General features: G+C 45.7%; 1 protein-coding gene across 4 annotated transcripts in view; it reads right to left on the bottom strand.

Moving 5' to 3' along the window:
- Nucleotides 1-20,884, bottom strand: part of LOC138678876 (tetraspanin-33-like) — a 162,349-nt gene that overhangs the window by 137,549 nt on the left and 3,916 nt on the right. For 3 of the 4 annotated variants that reach the window (XM_069767756.1, XM_069767757.1, XM_069767758.1), the window contains exon 2: nucleotides 2,451-2,508. The exons of the other annotated variant lie outside the window; for it this stretch is intronic. In XM_069767756.1, coding sequence (XP_069623857.1) covers nucleotides 2,451-2,508 — 58 coding nt within the window. The remainder of the gene's footprint in view (nucleotides 1-2,450; nucleotides 2,509-20,884) is intronic. 4 annotated transcript variants of the gene reach the window in all.

The raw sequence follows: 20,884 nt of genomic DNA, 5'->3' as shown, positions 1-20,884 counted from the left end.
TGCCCCATGTGATCTCTCCATCCTGCCCCATCTTTCTCCATCATATCCATACTGCCCCATGATCCTGCACGATCTGTCTCCAATCATGCCCCATGTCTCCATTCTGCCCCCTATGTCTCCAACCATGATGCCCCCATGTCTGAAATCCAGCCACTTGTCTCCAATCATGCCCCGTGTCTCCATTCTGTCCCATCTGTCTCCAATCCTCCCCCATCTGTCTCCAGTCATGCCCCCATGTCTTTCATCCTGCCCCGTGTCTCCAATCATGCCCTGTATCTCCATTCTGCCCCGTGTCTCGCATTCTGCCCCAATTTCCAGCATTCTGCCCCAATGTCCAGCATTCTGCCCCCGGGTCTCACAGTCTGCCACCGGGTCCAGCATTCTGCCCCTGTCACTGTGTCCAGCATTCTGCCCCTGTCACTGTGTCCAGCATTGTGCCCCAGTGTGTCCAGCATTCTGCTCCACTGTGTCCATAGCATTTCTGTCCCACTGTGTCCAGCATTTCTGCCCCACTGTGTCCAGCATTTCTGACCCACTGTGTCCAGCATTTCTGCCCCACTGTGTCCATAGCATTCTGCCCCAGTGTCCAGCATTTCTGCCCCAGTGTCCAGCATTTCTGCCCCACTGTGTCCAGCATTTCTGCCCCACTGAGTCCAGCATTTTTGCCCCACTGAGTCCAGCATTTCTGCCCCACTGTGTCCAGCATTTCTGCCCCACTGTGTCCAGCATTTCTGCCCCACTGTGCACTGCGGCCCTATTCAGCCGCCAGCCTCAGACTGGCTGGCGGCTGTTAACTATTGACGTGCGGGCGTGGGCCCGCACGTCAATAGTGTGCCGCAGCGCCTGCAGGGGGGGCCCGGTGAGCAGATGAGATGGGGCCCGATGCGGGCCCCCTCTGCTCACTGGGCCCCATACGCCAGTCACGGCTGTAATGCCCTGATGGCGGCCCTGTATGTAACGGATGCGTTAGCGCCCCAATTGACTGCCATTATGTAGTGCATAGCTAACGCATGTCATAATCGGCATGTGTTAGCGATGTGCCGTCATTCTGTGACGGACCCTTGGACGCGATCTGCAGTGTTTCCAGGTCCTTCACCGATAGCGTAGGTGGAGCATCTGCGCTATCGCGATTGCATAACACAATCTTTAAAAGGCACTAGCATTGGTGCAATCCATTTAACGCATGCGTTGACCGGACTGAACCAACGCAATGTGAACCCAGCCTAAGTCACAATTAGGCTCTATTCATGCATTAAAGAGAACCTGTCAGGTGATTTCATATAGCCACAACCACGGCCAGCAAGAATCAGTGGCAGGTTACCATCATATTGCCGATCGCCGATAGCTGCTGCTGCTCAGGAGCGGTCAGCGCCATCTTGGAGGAGGAAATGGTTTATTCTTCTCTAGCAAGATAGCGCTTGTGCAATAGCAGCTATCAGATCATCTCTATCTACACCAACAGCTGCTGCATATATTCATTAAATAAACAAGGTGGCTGGTCAGTGAGAGATCAGTGACTGTCAGCAGTCTCTGCATTATGAATACCTAATCAGAGCACCACATGAAGACTCCACTGGTAGAGCTAGACCCCAGGGCAATGAAAGTGTTAAAGTCAATGACGAACTTGTGTAGTGCAGGGCAGGTGACACAGTAAATAATTGTGAGGACATAACAGGGTGCATTTTCCATACTTTACTCACAACTCTTAGATGCAATCCCCAGCCGGGTGCTGTGTCCCCCGGGTCTGTGATCCAGCCAGCTCTCAGGTAAATTGGGTCCACTTTCCGCAGACTCCCTTTCTTATGTTCCTTCCTTGGTCGTCTCTTTCTGCGCTGGCTTCGCCCTCCTGCCCTGCGCCTCACACACACTGTCCCAAGCCAGCAGCCTCAGGTCCTGTCGGGCAACCTTCTCTTGGTCCCCTTGATCCTATACGGCTGCCTTTTCAGCGAATGTGTATGGCTGTGACTGTGGCACATACAGTTACCACAGCCTCCAGCTTGCTAGCTGAGCCTTGTAGTTCTCCACTAGTCTGGGGGCCGGGTCCCCCACTGTGACCTGATCCTTCCACATGACAACGGTCGGCGAGAATTCAGGTGCCCAGGGTGGATTCTTCACTTCCCTGGACCCTAGGACCCCTTCACTCTCTCTCAGGAGCTTCTCTCTGCACATTTGCTCCGAACTGTCTCTCTCACTAACTCCTCCCACACCCTCTACCTAATTCTCCCCTCCAGCCTGAGATGAGGCCCTCCTTAAATAGGGTCCGCCCAGATCCCCTGGTCTGGAGTGGTGTAGTGTTGGATGCTAAAGTGTGGATCTCGGGGAGTGCCCCCTCCTTACCTGAGAACAGAGTACCACACCTCTGGCTGAGGTTCAGTACCTCTGTGGCAACTGGACCCTCAGGGGCGCCACACATTCGCATAAGAGAATTACCAGAAACTAAAGACACTCACCTGTCTCTTTACATAGTTTAGCATAGAATCCCACTGCAATCAGTAGTCCACTGGCAACCTGCAAAGGGATTTTTTATTATGTCAATGCATACAACCATCTTGTCTGTAATGTTTCACAGTCTCAGTTCTTTAATCAAATTTTATATTAAACTAAGAGTTTTAAGTTTATAATAAAAGCATCACTCCATTTTCTTATTGCACCGCTAGAGTGGTGCTTTAAATGTAGGTCCCCTGTCTGATAATCACCTGTCCCTGCCTTCATCAGTTTCCAGCATCGCGCAGGTCGGTCTGCATCGAAAAACGACTTGCTTGCAGTTCCAGTGTTTCATGTAGCTCTGCTTTGGTCACATTTCAATACAAGTCTAAGAGAGCCTTGTTCTGGCTCTCATAGACTCGTACTGAGAGCGTGTGATGAAGCTTCTAACTTCCGGCCAGTCAGAAGCTACTGTCACAAGATGGTGCCGGGGGACCAGAGCAGCACCGAAAAAACTATAACGACTAGTGATGAGTGAGCATGCTCGCCACTGCTCGGTACTCGCCCAAGCATCTCACTGCTCGAGATGCTTGGAGCTCGCCGAGTATTTCTGGGGTTGCTCGGCGGGAGCTCGGGTCCCCGCCCTGCATGTTTGGCACTCTTTAGAGAGCCAATGAGCATGCAGGGATTGTCTGTACTGTAATGCCGCAGCCATGTTAGTTGTGGCATTATATTGATTGGCTGGCCGCACAGCGTCATCAGGTCTATATCATACGTGTCGCCGCCATGCTCGTCACAGTCTGCTATGAAATCAGGCAGTGGCAGTGTAGGGAGAGTTGCTGCTGAGCTATGGAGAGATTTGCTTGGCTCTAACTTAGTGTCGATATACTATATATAATACACATATCCATCTCAGCTAACAGTCCTTCTGAGGACTAATAAAGCTGCATAGATATCAGTGCTAGGCAGGCAGGCATTGTATGTGGCAGAGGGTCCATTCCAGTTCTGTCTGCTGCTGTTGCTGCTATTACAGATATTTGTAGACATAGCCCCAGGTATCAGGGGGCCAGGAATATTTTTTTTTACTGGCCAGCTATTTCAAACAGTGGTTTGTCTGTCACACGGATCAGAGATAAAAAATGCGCTCCAAATTCTGCCATTTCTCCAATTCTGCAATTTTGTTGCAGTGTGTTATTGAAGTTATTGACACCAGTTTGCTGGATAAAATAGTTACCTACATTTCATCTATTTCAAATAGTGGTTTGTCTGTCAAACAGATCAGAGACAAAAAGTGGGCTTAAAATTTTGCCATTTCTGTCCTTCCTTTAAATTTTGTTGCAGTGTGTTAGCAAAGTTTTTGACACCAGTTTGCTGGTAAAAATAGTTACCTACAGGCCAGCTATTTCAAACTGCGGATTGTCCGTCACATGGATCACATATAAGTGCGCTCCAAATTCCGCCATTTGTAGTGAACATGGAAAATATTTTCCTCCATTTAAAATGGGCAAGGCATGTGGCAAGAGACAGGGAAGTGGACGTGATGGTGATGGTGCATGTAGAGGTTGAGGCCATGAGCAAGCTGAAATTGTGCCACAACAAACACCCAAATCTTCTTGCCCGACCTTCCTGTCCCAATTACTAGGGGACCACAGCACACTACTATTGAACCCAGAGCAGTGTCAAAAGGTTGTTGGTTGGATAGAGAATAATGCTTCCAGTCACTTTGCCACCACCACCACACTGTCTTCCACACGGTCAAGTCTCTGTAGCCATGAATCTGGACCGCATATTCATCACACTGATCCTCCTTCCTCCCACCATGCCGAGTGCCCGGAGACAACTGATCCCTCTCTTGGACACTCTGAAGAGCAATCAGTTCACTTCTCCATTTATAGGTTCGGGCCTCTCGCCCAGTCCACTTGGAGCGGGGCAAGAGAAGATCGCATGTAGCAATGCCCAAATATTTGAGCAGTCACGGTCACACGAATGTGATGGTCGGAAAGTGTCACAAGAGGTGGACGATGATGAGACACAATTGCCGGGTGGCGGATCAGGTTGGGGAAGTGGAAGGCGAGGTGGTGGATGATATAGTAATTGATGCAAGCTGGCAGGAAGACATGCAGAGCTAGGACAGCAGCATACAGGGTGAGAGAGGCATAGCACCCTAACAGGCAGGAAGAAGCAGTGTGATGGCCGCAGACAGAAGGCGGGCAACCGTTTCCCGTAACACCAACATGACGGAAGTTGCCAGTCCAACTGTTAGGTCTTGCCGAGTCTGGTTGTTATTTAAAGACTCTTCTGATAACCCCAAAAGGCCATTTGCACCACCTGCCAGGCCAGCAACAGCAGGGGTAGCAAAACTACCTGTCAGACCACCACCAGCATGATCAGGACCCGTGGCAGCAAAAGCACTCGACTTTGTGGGCCGAACCCCAGGGTCCAGGAACAGTGTCTGCGGGTCACACCACTGCTTCTTCTGCTGTTTTGCGTGCAAGTCAATCCCCTGTCCCTGGTGCATGCGAAGATGCCTCCTGCCCTGCACCTGTCACTGTACACACTCAACAAGCACCATCATCAAGCACGTCCACATCCTTGTCCCAGTGCAGCGTTCAGTTGTCCATACCTTAGTCCTTAGAACGCAAGCGCAAATATGCAGCACCCCACAGGCCACTAAATTCACACATTTCGCGACTGCTTGCGCTCAAAATGTTGCCTTTTAGGCTCGTGGAGACGGAAGCTTTCCACAACCTGATGGTGACGGCCATCAGTACTCGGTCACCAGCCACTAATATTTCTCCCGGTGTCCCATAACATTAGCCATGCCCTCAATAACGCAGTTACTGGGAAAGTCCACCTAACCACGGACATATGGACAAGTACTTGTAGGCAGAGACGGTACATGTCGCTGACTGCACACAGGATTAACATAGTGGAAACCGGGACCCAGTCAGACCTTGGGATAAAACACATCCTCCTGATGTCGAGGATTGTGGGCTATAGGTTATCAGGGTTGACCCCACAGTATACAGCTCCTGCACCTCCTCCTCCTCTTAAGCCTCCATCTCCGAAATGACCACATCAGTCACAAGCTGGAAGCGCTGCAGCACTGCCTCAGCCAAGATGCAACAGGCTGTGCTGAAGCTAATATGCTTAAGTGACAAACTGCACAATGCTGAAGAGCTGTGGACAGCTCTGAAAGAGCAAGCAGATCTGTGGCTGACACCGCTGAACCTAGAGCCAGGCATTGTCATATGTGACAAAGGCTGGAACCTGGTGGTGGCTCTGAGGTGAGGTGATCTCACACAAGTACCATGCCTGGCCCATTTGCTTAACCTTGTGGTTCAGTGGGTTCTTATAACCTACCCAGATCTCCCGGATCTGCTTGTCAAAGTACGTCGCCTGTGAGCGACTGTGAAAGTCAGCTACAGCTCCCTCCGCCCTTGCCGTGCTTCAGCAGCATTTGCAGCTGCCGGTTCACCATCTGGTGTGTGATGCCCCTTCGCATTGGAACTCTATACTGCAGATGTTGGAAAGGATTTGTGAGCAGAAGAGGGCAGCCGTTGACTACTAGCATCAACAAGTCTGTGAGTGTTAATTTCAGACTCCACACATAAGACCTTAGGCGTGGACATGGATATCAGACATAGGTACCATTCTCCCAAACTCCAAGATGGTGATGGTGAGCGGCGATGACGTCATAATTCACATCACCATCCCGCTTCTCTGTGTTCTAAAATGCTGTAGCTCACAATCAAAAAAGGAGGCATTGAAGGTGGAGCACGATGACATGGAAAAAGGAACCATACAGTATAATTATACACAGCCTAGCCTCATCTCATCCTAACGTGGATTGGGTGACATTGGAGGAGGAAGAACAGGAGCTAGTTTCATGCTCAATAGACGGTACTGCCTGCACAACTGTCATACCGTCTGTTCAGTGTAGATGGCCTGAAGACAGGGAGGAGGAGGAGGAGAAGGAGAAGGAGATCATGGTCAGTTGTCCTCTTTGTGAGGACATGGAAGACTTGCCTGTTAGCAGTCTGACACGTATGGATGAGTTTATGTTACGCTGCCTTTCCCGTGACCCTTGCATGCTCAAAATTTTGGGTGACAGTCGTTACTGGTTGGTGACACTTCTAGACCCACGCTACAAGGAGAAATTTCTATCTTTTATTCCCGAGGCAGACAGGTCTACTAAAATGGGGCAGTACCAGTGGGCCCTTGCTGCGGAATTATTAAATATATTCCCATCTGAAAATGCTGGCAGCAGAGGTCATAGTTCATTGAACAACCAAGGAGTACAGGCAAGAGAGACACAACTCCAATCCAGCAGAGGCAGGGGAACACTGTCAAAGTTCTGAGAGAGTTTTCTCAGACACTCCCATTGCACAGGCCCAGAGGCGCGGGGTACTCTCACAAGGAGCGCAAAGTTTGTAAAGATGCTGAGGGAGTAACTTGCTGACTGTGCGAACATTCTCCATGATTCCTCTGTGCCTTATAATTATTGGGTATCCAAGCTGGACACGTGGCATGAACTGGCTCTCTACGCCTTGGAGGTCCTGGCCTGCCCTGCCGATAGCGTTTTGTCAGAGCCGGTTTTAGTGCCGCTGGTGGAATTATAACTGATAAGCGCATCCGCCTGTCAACTGAAAATGCTGACAGGCTGAATCTTATAAAAATGAACAAAGGCTGGATTGGGCCAGACTTCTCAACACCACCAAATGATAAGCAGTATAACATAAACTCAAATTGTCTTTTTTTTTGGGAGGTCTATTCCCATGCACCTCTTCACACCCACACATGGGTATAAGCTTCCTGATTTTGGCTATTTGATGTTGTCCTCCTCCTTCTCCTCATCTTCATCCTCCACCACCATATCACCAGGGTGACCGTGGTCCGTGATGGAACACCCACATAATTTTTTTAAAGGGTGTTTATGATGCCCATAAAAAATTTTTTTAGACAGTATGCTCATGTATACTCCGCAGGGGTAAATGTTTGTCAGCCCATAATAATAATAATAATAATCTTTATTTTTATATAGCGCTAACATTTCGCAGCGCTTTACAGTTTGCACACATTGTCATCACTGTCCCCATTGGGGCTCACAATCTAAATTCCTTATCAGTATGTCTTTGGAATGTGGGAGGAAACCAACGCAAACACGGAGAGAACATACAAACTCTTTGCAAGATGTTGTCCTTGGTGGGATTTGAAACCAGGACTCCAGCGCTGCAAGGCTGCAGTGCTAACCACTGCGCCACCGTGCTGCCTCTCATTAGAAAGGAGCAGGTCTCCTATACTTGTAGTGAATGGGCATTACAAGTATAGGAGACCCGCTCCTTTCTAATGAGAATATTTTTTGATGAGGCCCTCCTCCACATCTCTTTCAAGGTGTATTGGGGTGTGTCCAATTTTTTGACAGCCCTTGCATTCACGGCATAGGCAAAAAGTATGGGAGACACACTTCCTAATAATGGGAACATTGTTTTATGAGGCCATTCTCCACGACTCTTCCAAGGTGTATTGGGGTGTGTCCAAATTTTTGGCAGCCCTTGCATTCACTGCATAGGCAAACACTATGGGAGACACACTTCCTAATAATGGGAACATTTTTTATGAGGCCCTCCTCCACGTCACAATGGGCGTGTGCTAACGATGTGCTGTCATTGAGTGACAGACCCTGCAACATTTCCGGGTCCGTCCCTGCTAGCACAGATAGAGCTAGCAGCAGATGCTCTATCTGCACTAGCCCGATGGAATGTCGGCACTTGCGTTAACAGCAACGTATGTGTTGAACGGGCTGCTGTTAACGCAATGTGAATCCAGCCTAGGCTACACATCAGGACTGAAAAGGAAGGAGCGCTATTTGGCTTTGGAGCACAGATTTTGCTAGAATAGTTTTTGGGCAACATCTGTAGAACCCCTGAGGTGCCAGAACAGCAGAAAAAAACAAAGTGACCCAATTGTAGAAACTGCACCTCTCAATCTACAAGCAAAACCAAGAGGCAAAAACCACAGTCATAAAGCCCATCAGGAGTAACCAAAGTATAAATCTTTATTATTATCATCAAAACAGGAAAAAGGGGCAAATGGGGCTAAGAAAGAGTAAAATCAGATGTTAACAGCATCCAAAGAGAACGCTAAGGGCAGGCATGTCACAGACATTAAGAACATATATCAGCAGTACACATGTACGATCCATATTAACAGGCAATCCAGAAGTAACAGCACATAATAATAAATACAAATACCTTAATGGGTCGTAATAGCAGGATCACTGTGGCACGCCCATCCACCCTGATGCGCGTTTCGGTCAAAAGACCTTCCTTAAGGGTCTTGATTGCTTCCAGAATAAGGCTGGATCACATTCTTGTGTTCTACGCTGAGCACCTATCTCAGGCTTTCCATGGAAATCCCATAAAAATGTGATTCAGACGAAATCTCCAATGGAACCACCGACCATGGGACAGATGGAGATACTTCATACTCCATTTGGCATATGCACCGGTAGTATCCATCTTTTTAGGCATGCACAGATCTGTGATGCCCACATTTGTGCACTAAAAAGACGCCTAAAATTATGGGACTCAGCCCGAGCACAGACCATTCCAGAAGGAGTCACTACTCCATCAGCCTCATAAATGAGTGGCTCTGTCCGGGGTTTTGTCTGAATCGTGGTTTAGGGAAATTAACATGGAAGCCCTGATATAAACGCTCAGCAGAGAATGCAAGATAATATGACCAGAGCCTTATTTCGATTTTTGGGAGGTAGAATGAACAAAGAGTAGTTCTTATTTTTATTATTTGCACGATTCACCGTGGCATATAAGTGATAAGGACGATTTATTTGGGTTGGTGCGAGTATAGTGATGCCAGATTTATATAGTTTTTTTAAGGTTTTGCTGCTATCACACAGTAAAAAGTAAAAATGTTTTTTTTATAAAATGTAGTTGATTTTTTTTTGTTGCCATATTCTGAGAGCTGTAACTTTTATATTTTTGGGTGTACACACACACAGCAGCCCTGCCCTGCCTTAGGATTTGTTTAACTATGCACCTGTGTCTCAGCCTGTCTCACTCTTTATCTGTGGTTCTGGATGGGCAGTGTGGAGGTTGGATCTGAAATGTCTGTCTGGACCTGGTCAACCTTTATCCCCGCTTGCCTACTCTGGCGCCATGGGGGTGACTCAGTAATGCTCCAGGTACAGCTTGCATTTAATGTGGTCTTGCTTTTAGTTCATTTAGGAGGCCTTTATGGCACAGCGGATATAAAAAACGTAGTGTAGCACTGCCCCAATATGAGAATGCCGTGAAGAGGTGGGGTGGCTCAAAGAATTGATCAATTGTTTGCTAAATGTCTCATTTTGAAAATACAGTTAGAAATTAATATGTGCATTTGCACTTTATGTATTGCGTCTTAACCTTAGGCTGCGCTGGCTTCTCCCCTCTTTTGCTCGCAGATTTTAATTGGTATCATTTTGGAGTACATAATATTTTTTGATCACTTTTTATTCAGATTTTTCATACACAGAATGAACAAAACCCAGCAATTCAGTTAGTTTTTAAAAAAAATTTTTGCGTCGTTCACTGAGCGGTAAAAGAGATAACACCGATTTGTTAGTCGGGTTGGTGCAATTACAGCGAATGCAGATTTATATTTTTTTAATGCTTTGCTATTTTTGCAAACTAAAAACATTCTTTTAACAAAATAAATTTGTTTTTGCATCATCCTATTTGGAAAGCTGTAACTTTTTTGTTTTTTTACTGAAGGAGCCATATTAGTGCTTGTTTCTTGTGGGATGGTTTGGCGTTTTCATTTACACTGTGTGCAGAATTATTAGGCAAGTTGTATTTTAGGATTATTTCTATGATTGAACAACAACTATGTTCTCAATCAACCCAAAAGACTCATAAATATCAAAGCTTAATATTTTTGGAAGTTGGAGTGGGTTTTTTTGAGATTTGGCTATCTTAGGAGGATATCTGTTTGAGCAGGTAACTATTACTGTGCAGAATTATTAGGCAACTTAATAAAACCCAAATAAATTCCCATCTCACTTGTTTATTTTCACCAGGTAAACCAATATAACTGCACCAAATTTAGAAATATACTGACATGCAAAAACAAATCCTCAAAAAATTAGTGACCAATATAACCACCTTTCTATATGATGACATTCAACAGACTTCCATCCATAGATTCTGTCAGTTGCTTGATCTGTTTACGACCAACATTGCGTGCAGCAGCCACCACAGCCTCCCAGACACTGTTCCGAGAGGTGCACTGTTTTCCCTCCCTCTAGGTCTCACATTTTATGAGGGACCACGGGTTCTCTATGGGGTTCAGATCAGATGAACAAGGGGGCCATGTCATTATTTTTTTTTCTTTGAAACCTTTACTGGCCTGCCACGCTGTGGAGTAGTTGGAGGCATGTGATGGAGCATTGTCCTGCATGAAAATCATGTTTTTCTTGAACGATACCAACTTCTTCCTGTACCACTGCTTGAAGAAGTTGTCGTCCAGAAACTGGCAGTAGGTCTGGGAGTTGAGCTTCACTCCATCCTCAACCCAAAAATCTCCCACAAGCTCATCTTTGATGATACCAGCCCATACCAGTACCCCACCTCCACCTTGCTGGCGTCTGAGTCGGAGTGGGGCTCTCTACCCTTTACTGATCAAGCCTCTGGCCCATCTGTTATGATTAGGTAATTCAGTACCACAATGGACATAGAAGTCAGAGCACATACAGTGACCTGACAATAACCCAAAAACATAGAACGAGCTCTGAGACGTGGGAACTCTGCTGACCGCAATCCCTAATCCTCTCCAACCACACTAAAGGCAGCCGTGGATTGCGCCTAACGCTCCCTATGCAACTCGGCACAGCCTGAGAAACTAGCTAGCCTGAAGATAGAAAATAAGCCTACCTTGCCTCAGAGAAATACCCCAAAGGAAAAGGCAGCCCCCCACATATAATGACTGTGAGTAAGATGAAAAGACAAATGCAGAGATGAAATAGATTTAGCAAAGTGAGGCCCGACTTTCTGAACAGAGCGAGGATAGGAAAGGTAACTTTGCGGTCAACACAAAACCCTACAAACAACCACGCAAAGGGGGCAAAAAGACCCTCCGTACCGACTAACGGTACGGAGGTACACCCTCTGCGTCCCAGAGCTTCCAGCAAGCAAGAAAAAAACAAATAAGCAAGCTGGACAGAAAAAAACAGCAAACAAAAATAACAAAAGCGGAACTTAGCTATGCAGAGCAGCAGGCCACAGGAACGATCCAGGAGGAAGCAAGTCCAATACTAGAACATTGACTGGAAGCCAGGATCAAAGCACTAGGTGGAGTTAAATAGAGCAGCACCTAACGACTTCACCACATCACCTGAGGAAGGAAACTCAGAAGCCGCAGTAGCACTTTCCTCCACCAACGGAAGCTCATAGAGAGAATCAGCCGAAGTACCACTTGTGACCACAGGAGGGAGCTCTGCCACAGAATTCACAACAGTACCCCCCCCTTGAGGAGGGGTCACCGAACCCTCACCAGAGCCCCCAGGACGACCAGGATGAGCCATATGAAAGGCACGAACAAGATCGGGAGCATGGACATCAGAGGCAAAGAGCCAGGAATTATCTTCCTGAGCATAACCCTTCCACTTAACCAGATACTGGAGTTTCCGTCTTGAAACACGAGAATCCAAAATCTTCTCCACAATATACTCCAACTCCCCCTCCACCAAAACCGGAGCAGGAGGATCAACAGATGGAACCATAGGTGCCACGTATCTCCGCAACAATGACCTATGGAATACGTTATGGATGGAAAAAGAATCTGGAAGGGTCAAACGAAAAGACACAGGATTAAGAACCTCAGAAATCCTATACGGACCAATGAAACGAGGTTTAAACTTAGGAGAGGAAACCTTCATAGGAATATGACGAGAAGACAACCAAACCAAATCCCCAACACGAAGTCGGGGACCCACACAGCGTCTGCGATTAGCGAAATGTTGAGCCTTCTCCTGGGACAAGGTCAAATTGTCCACTACATGAGTCCAAATCTGCTGCAACCTGTCCACCACAGTATCCACACCAGGACAGTCTGAAGACTCAACCTGCCCTGAAGAGAAACGAGGATGGAACCCAGAGTTGCAGAAAAACGGCGAAACCAAGGTAGCCGAGCTGGCCCGATTATTAAGGGCGAACTCAGCCAAAGGCAAAAAGGACACCCAGTAATTCTGATCAGCAGACACAAAGCATCTCAGATATGTTTCCAAGGTCTGATTGGTTCGTTCGGTCTGGCCATTGGTCTGAGGATGGAAAGCCGAGGAAAAAGACAAGTCAATGCCCATCCTAGCACAAAAAGCTTGCCAAAACCTCGAAACAAACTGGGAACCTCTGTCAGAAACGACATTCTCTGGAATGCCATGTAAACGAACCACATGCTGGAAGAACAAAGGCACCAAATCAGAGGAGGAAGGTAATTTAGACAAGGGTACCAAATGGACCATCTTAGAGAAGCGATCACAAACCCCCCAAATGACTGACATTTTTTGAGAGACGGGAAGATCTGAAATAAAATCCATAGAGATATGTGTCCAAGGCCTCTTCGGGACCAGCAAGGGCAAAAGCAACCCACTGGCACGAGAACAGCAGGGCTTAGCCCGAGCACAAATCCCACAGGACTGCACAAAAGAACGCACATCCCGCGACAGAGATGGCCACCAAAAGGATCTAGCCACTAACTCTCTGGTACCAAAGATTCCAGGATGACCAGCCAACACCGAACAATGAACCTCAGAGATAACTTTATTCGTCCACCTATCAGGGACAAACAGTTTCTCCGCTGGGCAACGATCAGGTTTATTAGCCTGAAATTTTTGCAGCACCCGCCGCAAATCAGGGGAGATGGCAGACACAATTACTCCCTCTTTGAGAATACCCGCCGGCTCAGATAAACCCGGAGAGTCGGGCACAAAACTCCTAGACAGGGCATCCGCCTTCACATTTTTAGAGCCCGGAAGGTACGAAACCACAAAGTCAAAACGGGCAAAAAACAGCGACCAACGAGCCTGTCTAGGATTCAACCGCTTGGCAGACTCGAGATAAGTCAAGTTCTTATGATCAGTCAAGACCACCACGCGATGCTTAGCTCCTTCAAGCCAATGACGCCACTCCTCGAATGCCCACTTCATGGCCAGCAACTCTCGATTGCCAACTTCATAATTTCGCTCAGCAGGCGAAAACTTCCTGGAAAAGAAGGCGCATGGTTTCATCACCGAGCAATCAGAACTTCTCTGCGACAAAACAGCCCCTGCTCCAATCTCAGAAGCATCAACCTCGACCTGGAATGGAAGCGAAACATCTGGTTGACACAACACAGGGGCAGAAGAAAAACGACGCTTCAACTCTTGAAAAGCTTCCACAGCAGCAGAAGACCAATTGACCACATCAGCACCCTTCTTGGTCAAATCGGTCAATGGTTTAGCAATACTAGAAAAATTGCAGATGAAGCGACGATAAAAATTAGCAAAGCCCAGGAACTTTTGCAGACTTTTCAGAGATGTCGGCTGAGTCCAATCATGGATGGCTTGGACCTTAACAGGGTCCATCTCGATAGTAGAAGGGGAAAAAATGAACCCCAAAAATGAAATCTTCTGAACACCAAAGAGACACTTTGATCCCTTCACAAACAAAGAATTAGCACGCAGGACCTGAAACACCGTTCTGACCTGCTTCACATGAGATTCCCAATCATCCGAGAAGACCAAAATATCATCCAAGTATACAATCAGGAATTTATCCAGGTACTCTCGGAAGATGTCATGCATAAAGGACTGAAACACTGATGGAGCATTGGCAAGTCCGAATGGCATTATTAGGTACTCAAAATGGCCCTCGGGCGTATTAAATGCAGTTTTCCATTCATCGCCTCGCTTAATACGCACAAGATTATACGCACCACGAAGATCTATCTTGGTGAACCAACTAGCTCCCTTAATCCGAGCAAACAAATCAGATAACAGCGGCAAGGGGTACTGAAATTTAACCATGATCTTATTTAGAAGGCGGTAATCTATACAAGGTCTCAGCGAACCATCCTTCTTGGCCACAAAAAAGAACCCCGCTCCTAATGGCGACGATGACGGGCGAATGTGCCCCTTCTCCAAGGACTCCTTCACGTAACTCCACATAGCGGCGTGCTCAGGCACAGATAAATTAAACAGTTGACCTTTTGGGAATTTACTACCAGGAATCAAATCGATAGCACAATCACAATCCCTATGCGGAGGTAGGGTATCGGACTTGGGCTCATCAAATACATCCCGGTAATCAGACAAGAACTCTGGGACCTCAGAAGGGGTGGATGACGAAATAGACAGAAATGGGACATCAGCATGTACCCCCTGACAACCCCAGCTGGACACAGACATGGATTTCCAATCTAATACTGGATTATGAACTTGTAGCCATGGCAACCCCAACACGACCACATCATTCAGATTATGCAACACCAGAAAGCGAATAACCTCCTGATGTGCAGGAGCCATGCACATGGTCAGCTGGGTCCAGTACTGAGGCTTATTCTTGGCCAAAGGCGTAGCATCAATTCCTCTCAATGGAATAGGACACTGCAAGGGCTCCAAGAAAAACCCACAACGCCTAGCATACTCCAAGTCCATCAAATTCAGGGCAGCGCCTGAATCCACAAATGCCATGACAGAATAAGATGACAAAGAGCAGATCAAGGTAACGGACAAAAGAAATTTTGACTGTACCGTACCAATGGTGGCAGACCTAGCGAACCGCTTAGTGCGCTTAGGACAATCAGAGATAGCATGAGTGGAATCACCACAGTAGAAACACAGCCCATTCTGACGTCTGTGTTCTTGCCGTTCAACTCTGGTCAAAGTCCTATCGCACTGCATAGGCTCAGGTTTATGCTCAGATAATACCGCCAAATGGTGCACAGATTTACGCTCACGCAAGCGTCGACCGATCTGAATGGCCAAAGACATAGACTCATTCAGACCAGCAGGCATAGGAAATCCCACCATGACATCCTTAAGGGCTTCAGAGAGACCCTTTCTGAAAATAGCTGCGAGCGCACCTTCATTCCATTGAGTGAGTACGGACCACTTTCTGAATTTCTGACAATATACCTCTATCTCATCCTGACCCTGACACAGAGCCAGCAAATTTTTCTCTGCCTGATCCACTGAATTAGGTTCATCGTACAGCAATCCGAGCGCCAGGAAAAACGCATCAATATTACACAATGCAAGATCTCCTGGCGCAAGAGAAAATGCCCCGTCCTGAGGGTCGCCACGTAAAAAAGAAATTATGATCCTAACTTGTTGAACTGGGTCACCAGAGGAGCGAGGTTTCAAAGCCAGAAATAGTTTACAATTATTTTTGAAACTCAGAAATTTAGTTCTATCTCCAAAAAACAAATCAGGAATAGGAATTCTTGGTTCCAACATAGAATTCTGAACCACAAAGTCTTGAATATTTTGTACTCTTGCCGTGAGCTGATCCACACATGAAGACAGACCTTTAATGTCCATCGCTACACCTGTGTCCTGAACCACCCAAATGTCTAGGGGAAAAAAAAGGCAAAACACAGTGCAGAGAAAAAAAAATTGTCTCAGAACCTCTTTTTTCCCTCTATTGAGAATCATTAGTACTTCAGGCTTCCAGTACTGTTATGATTAGGTAATTCAGTACCACAATGGACATAGAAGTCAGAGCACATACAGTGACCTGACAATAACCCAAAAACATAGAACGAGCTCTGAGACGTGGGAACTCTGCTGACCGCAATCCCTAATCCTCTCCAACCACACTAAAGGCAGCCGTGGATTGCGCCTAACGCTCCCTATGCAACTCGGCACAGCCTGAGAAACTAGCTAGCCTGAAGATAGAAAATAAGCCTACCTTGCCTCAGAGAAATACCCCAAAGGAAAAGGCAGCCCCCCACATATAATGACTGTGAGTAAGATGAAAAGACAAACGCAGAGATGAAATAGATTTAGCAAAGTGAGGCCCGACTTTCTGAACAGAGCGAGGATAGGAAAGGTAACTTTGCGGTCAAAACAAAACCCTACAAACAACCACGCAAAGGGGGCAAAAAGACCCTCCGTACCGACTAACGGTACAGAGGTACACCCTCTGCGTCCCAGAGCTTCCAGCAAGCAAGAAAAAACCAAATAAGCAAGCTGGACAGAAAAAACAGCAAACAAAAATAACAAAAGTGGAACTTAGCTATGCAGAGCAGCAGGCCACAGGAACGATCCAGGAGGAAGCAAGTCCAATACTAGAACATTGACTGGAAGCCAGGATCAAAGCACTAGGTGGAGTTAAATAGAGCAGCACCTAACGACTTAACCACAACACCTGAGGAAGGAAACTCAGAAGCCGCAGTAGCACTTTCCTCCACCAACGGAAGCTCATAGAGAGAATCAGCCGAAGTACCACTTGTGACCACAGGAGGGAGCTCTGCCACAGAATTCACAACACCCATCCATCTGGCCCATCAAGAGTCGCTCTCATTTCATCAGTCCATAAAACCTTTGAAAAGTCAGTCTTAAGATATTTCTTGGCCCAGTCTTGACGTTTTATCTTGTTTCTTGTTCAAAGGTGGTCGTTTTTCAACCTTCTTAACCTTCGCCATGTCCCTGAGTATCGCACACCTTATGCTTTATGTTACTCCACTAACGTTGCAGCTCTGAAATATGGCAAAACTAGTGGCAAATGGCATCTTGGCAGCTTCACACTTGATTTTCCTCAATTCATGGACAGTTATTATGCACTTTTTTTGCCCAACCCGCTTCTTGTGACCCTGTTGGCTATTTGCCATGAAACACTTGATTGTTCGGTGATCACGCTCCCAAAGTTTGGCAATTTCAAGACTGCTGCATCCCTCTGCAAGACATCTCACAATTTTGGACTTTTCAGAGCCCGTCAAGCTTATAGCTGGATCTCACAGGCCACCTTATCCTGAGGTCATCACATGACTTCAGGGTACCATGGTAACCATTGGGAATCATGATTCTCATCTCAGGGGTCCAGTGGTTACTAAGGGAGTCTTGTGACCCACTTGTAACAACTTAAATACTGCTGTTGCGATTGACAGTGGTATTTAAATGGTTAATCGGCCCCGATCAGTCGCAAAACCATACAGGGCTGTATTAGCGATTGTTAAGTGGTTAAAGCATCAATCCAGTTTTCCATAAAAAATGTTATATCACATTGGAAATTTATAGCTAAAGCACTTGATGCCTTCCTTTTGTAATCCTTCTGCCATGAAAGTGCTGATTTCTGGTTTCCTTAGCATTCTGGTTCAAATTGGCACCAGCTTCTTAAACAGCCCTATGAGCACTGTTTTTGGTAGTCTGTGATAGTCCCTAGGCAAAAGTTTAAAGTGGGGCTCCAAATGCTAACATATTGCACCATCACACAGAAACATTTCGGTTGCATGTACATGCACTGATTTCAGGCCTTTAAAAGAGCGTGATCAACAATATTGAGTCATTCAAGCGCTTGTTTTCCAGCCACTTTACACCCGCTGAGGAAGAATGAAAGGCACAGAACGATCACTAGTAGGTCAATCTGTCCCCATACAGTATCATGTTATCAGCAACATACACACGTTATCAAAATTGTTGGTACCCCTCGTTTAATGACAGAAAAACCCACAATGTCACAGAAATAACTTGAATCTGACAAAAGTAATAATAAGTAAAAGATCTATGAAAATGGACAAATGAAATTCAGACATTGCTTTTCAACCATGCTTCCACAGAATGTAAAAAAAAATAAAACTCATGAAATAGTCCTGGACAGAAATGATGGTACCCCTGAAAATAATGTGACAAAAGGGACATGTTAAAATCAAGGCGTATCCACTAACTAGCATCACAGGTGTCTACAATCCTGGAATCAGTGACTGGGCCTGTATGTAGGGCTACAGATACTCACTGTGCTGTTTGGTAACATGGTGTGTATCACACTCAACATGAACCAGAGGAAGCAAAGGAAAGAGTTGTCTCAGGAGATTAGAAAGAAAATTATAGACAAACATATTAAAAGTAAAAGTTATAAGACCATCTCCAAGCAGTTTGATGTTCCTGTGACTACAGTTGCACATATTATTCACAAATTTTTAGATCCATGTGACTGTAGCCGACCTCCCTGAACGTGGCCACAGGAGGAAAATTGCTGACAAATCAAAGAGACGGATAATACGAATGGTAACAAAAAAGCCCAGAAAAACTTCTAAACAGATTAAAGGTGAACTCCAAGCTCAAGGAACATCAGTGTCAGATCGCACCATCGTTGTCTGAGCCAAAGTGGACTTCATGGAAGACTACCAGGGAAAACACCATTGTTGGAAAAAAAATCATAAAAAAGCCAGACTGGAATTTGCTAAACTACATGTTGACAAGCCACAAAGCTTCTGGGAGAATGTCCTATAGACAGATGAGATAAAAATTTAATTTTCTAGCAAGGCATATCAGCTCTATATTCACAGATGCAAAAAATGAAGCATATCAAGAAAAGAACACTGTCCCTACTGTGAAACATGGAGGGGGCTCTGTTATGTTCTGGGGCTGCTTTGCTGCATCTGGCACAGGGTGTCTAGAATCTGTGCAGGGTACAATGAAATCTCAAAACTATCAAGGGATTCTAGAGAGAAATGTGCTGCCCAGTGTCAGAAAGCTTGGTCTCAGTCTCAGGTCATGGGTCTTACAACAGGATAATGACCCAAAACACACACAGCTAAAAACACCCAAGAATTGGCTAAGAGGAAAACATTGGACTATTCTGAAGTGGCCTTCTATGAGCCCTGACCTAAATCCTATTGAGTATCTTTGGAAAGAGCTGAAACATGCTATCTGAAAAAGGCAACCTTGAAACACAAGACAACTGGAGGACTGGGACAAAATACCTGTCGAGAGGTGCAGAAGTCTCATTGACAGTTACAGGAATTGATTGATTGCAGTGATTGCCTCAAAAGGTTGTGCAATAAAATATTAAGTTAAGGGTACCATCATTTCTGTCCAGGCCTATTTCATGAGCTTTAATTTTGTTTTTTTTAATTCTGTGGAAGCATGGTTGAAAAGCAATGTCTGACTTTCATTTGTTAATTTTCATAGATTTTTTATTTATTATTACTTTTGTCAGATTCAAGTTATTTCAGTTAGCATTGTGCGTTTTTCTGTCATTAAACGAGGAGTGCCAACAATTTTGACCACGTGTGTATCTGCAGTTTTCACCAGATGATGTGTTGCTGAGAATAATGATTTTTGTTCCGGTATAAACAATCCAATCACTAAATGAATAGGCAGCATTTGATTGTTTAATATAATGCAACCCATAGTCCTCCACCTAGTAAAATGTACACCCCATAGTCCTCCAAATAGTATAATGCACTCCCCATAGTCCTCCATATAGTATAATGCACAAACCATAGTAATCCATATAGCATAATCCACAAACCTTTGTCCTCCATACAGTATAACACATCCAATAGTCATCCATAAACTATAATACACTCCCCATAGACCTCCATATAATATAATGCACAAACCATAGTCCTCCATACAGTAAAACACAACCAATAGTCATCCATAAAGTATAATAAACTCCTCATAGTCCTCCATATAGTATAATGCACAAAACATAGTCCTCCATATAGTATAACGCACCCAATAGCCCTCCATAAAGTATAATATACTCCCCATAGTCCTCCATATACTATAATACACTCTCCATAATCCTCAATATAGTATAGTAATTCTCAATATAGCATAATTCACCCCATAGCCCTAATTATAGTATAATGAATTCCCCATAGTGCTCAATACAGTATAATGCACTCCCCGTAGTCCTGAATACAGTATAATGCAGCCCCCATACACTATGCATAGCATAATACACTCATTAATGTCCTTGATAGAGTATAATGCAACCCCATGTAGTACACTTAGTATAATGCGCTCCCCATAGTCCTTGATAGCGTATAATGCAACCTCCATATAGTACATACAGTATAATGCAGCCCCATATATTATAATGCAGTCCTCATATAGTACATCTAGTAATGAGGCCCCATAGAGTGTATTGCAGAACCATAGAGTGCAATGCAGTCTCATGGAGTGTAATGCAGCACCACAGAGTGTAATGCAGCCCCACAGAGTATAATGCGGCCCTACCGAGAATAATGCTGCCCCATAGCGTGTAATGCAGCCCCATAGAATATAATGCAGCCCCATAGAATATGATGCGGCCCCATAGAGTTTGATGCTGCCACATAGAGTGTAATGCGGCCCTGTAGAGTGTAATGCAGTCCCAAAGAGTTTTGTGTGGCCCCATGAAGCGTAATGCGGCCTCCATATAGCACATATAGGATAATGCAGCCCCCATATAGTACATATAGTATAATGTTGCCC

Source organism: Ranitomeya imitator, chromosome 1, assembly GCF_032444005.1.
Source record: "Ranitomeya imitator isolate aRanImi1 chromosome 1, aRanImi1.pri, whole genome shotgun sequence".
NCBI lineage: Eukaryota > Metazoa > Chordata > Amphibia > Anura > Dendrobatidae > Ranitomeya > Ranitomeya imitator.
This window is presented reverse-complemented; position numbering and strand designations above follow the sequence as displayed.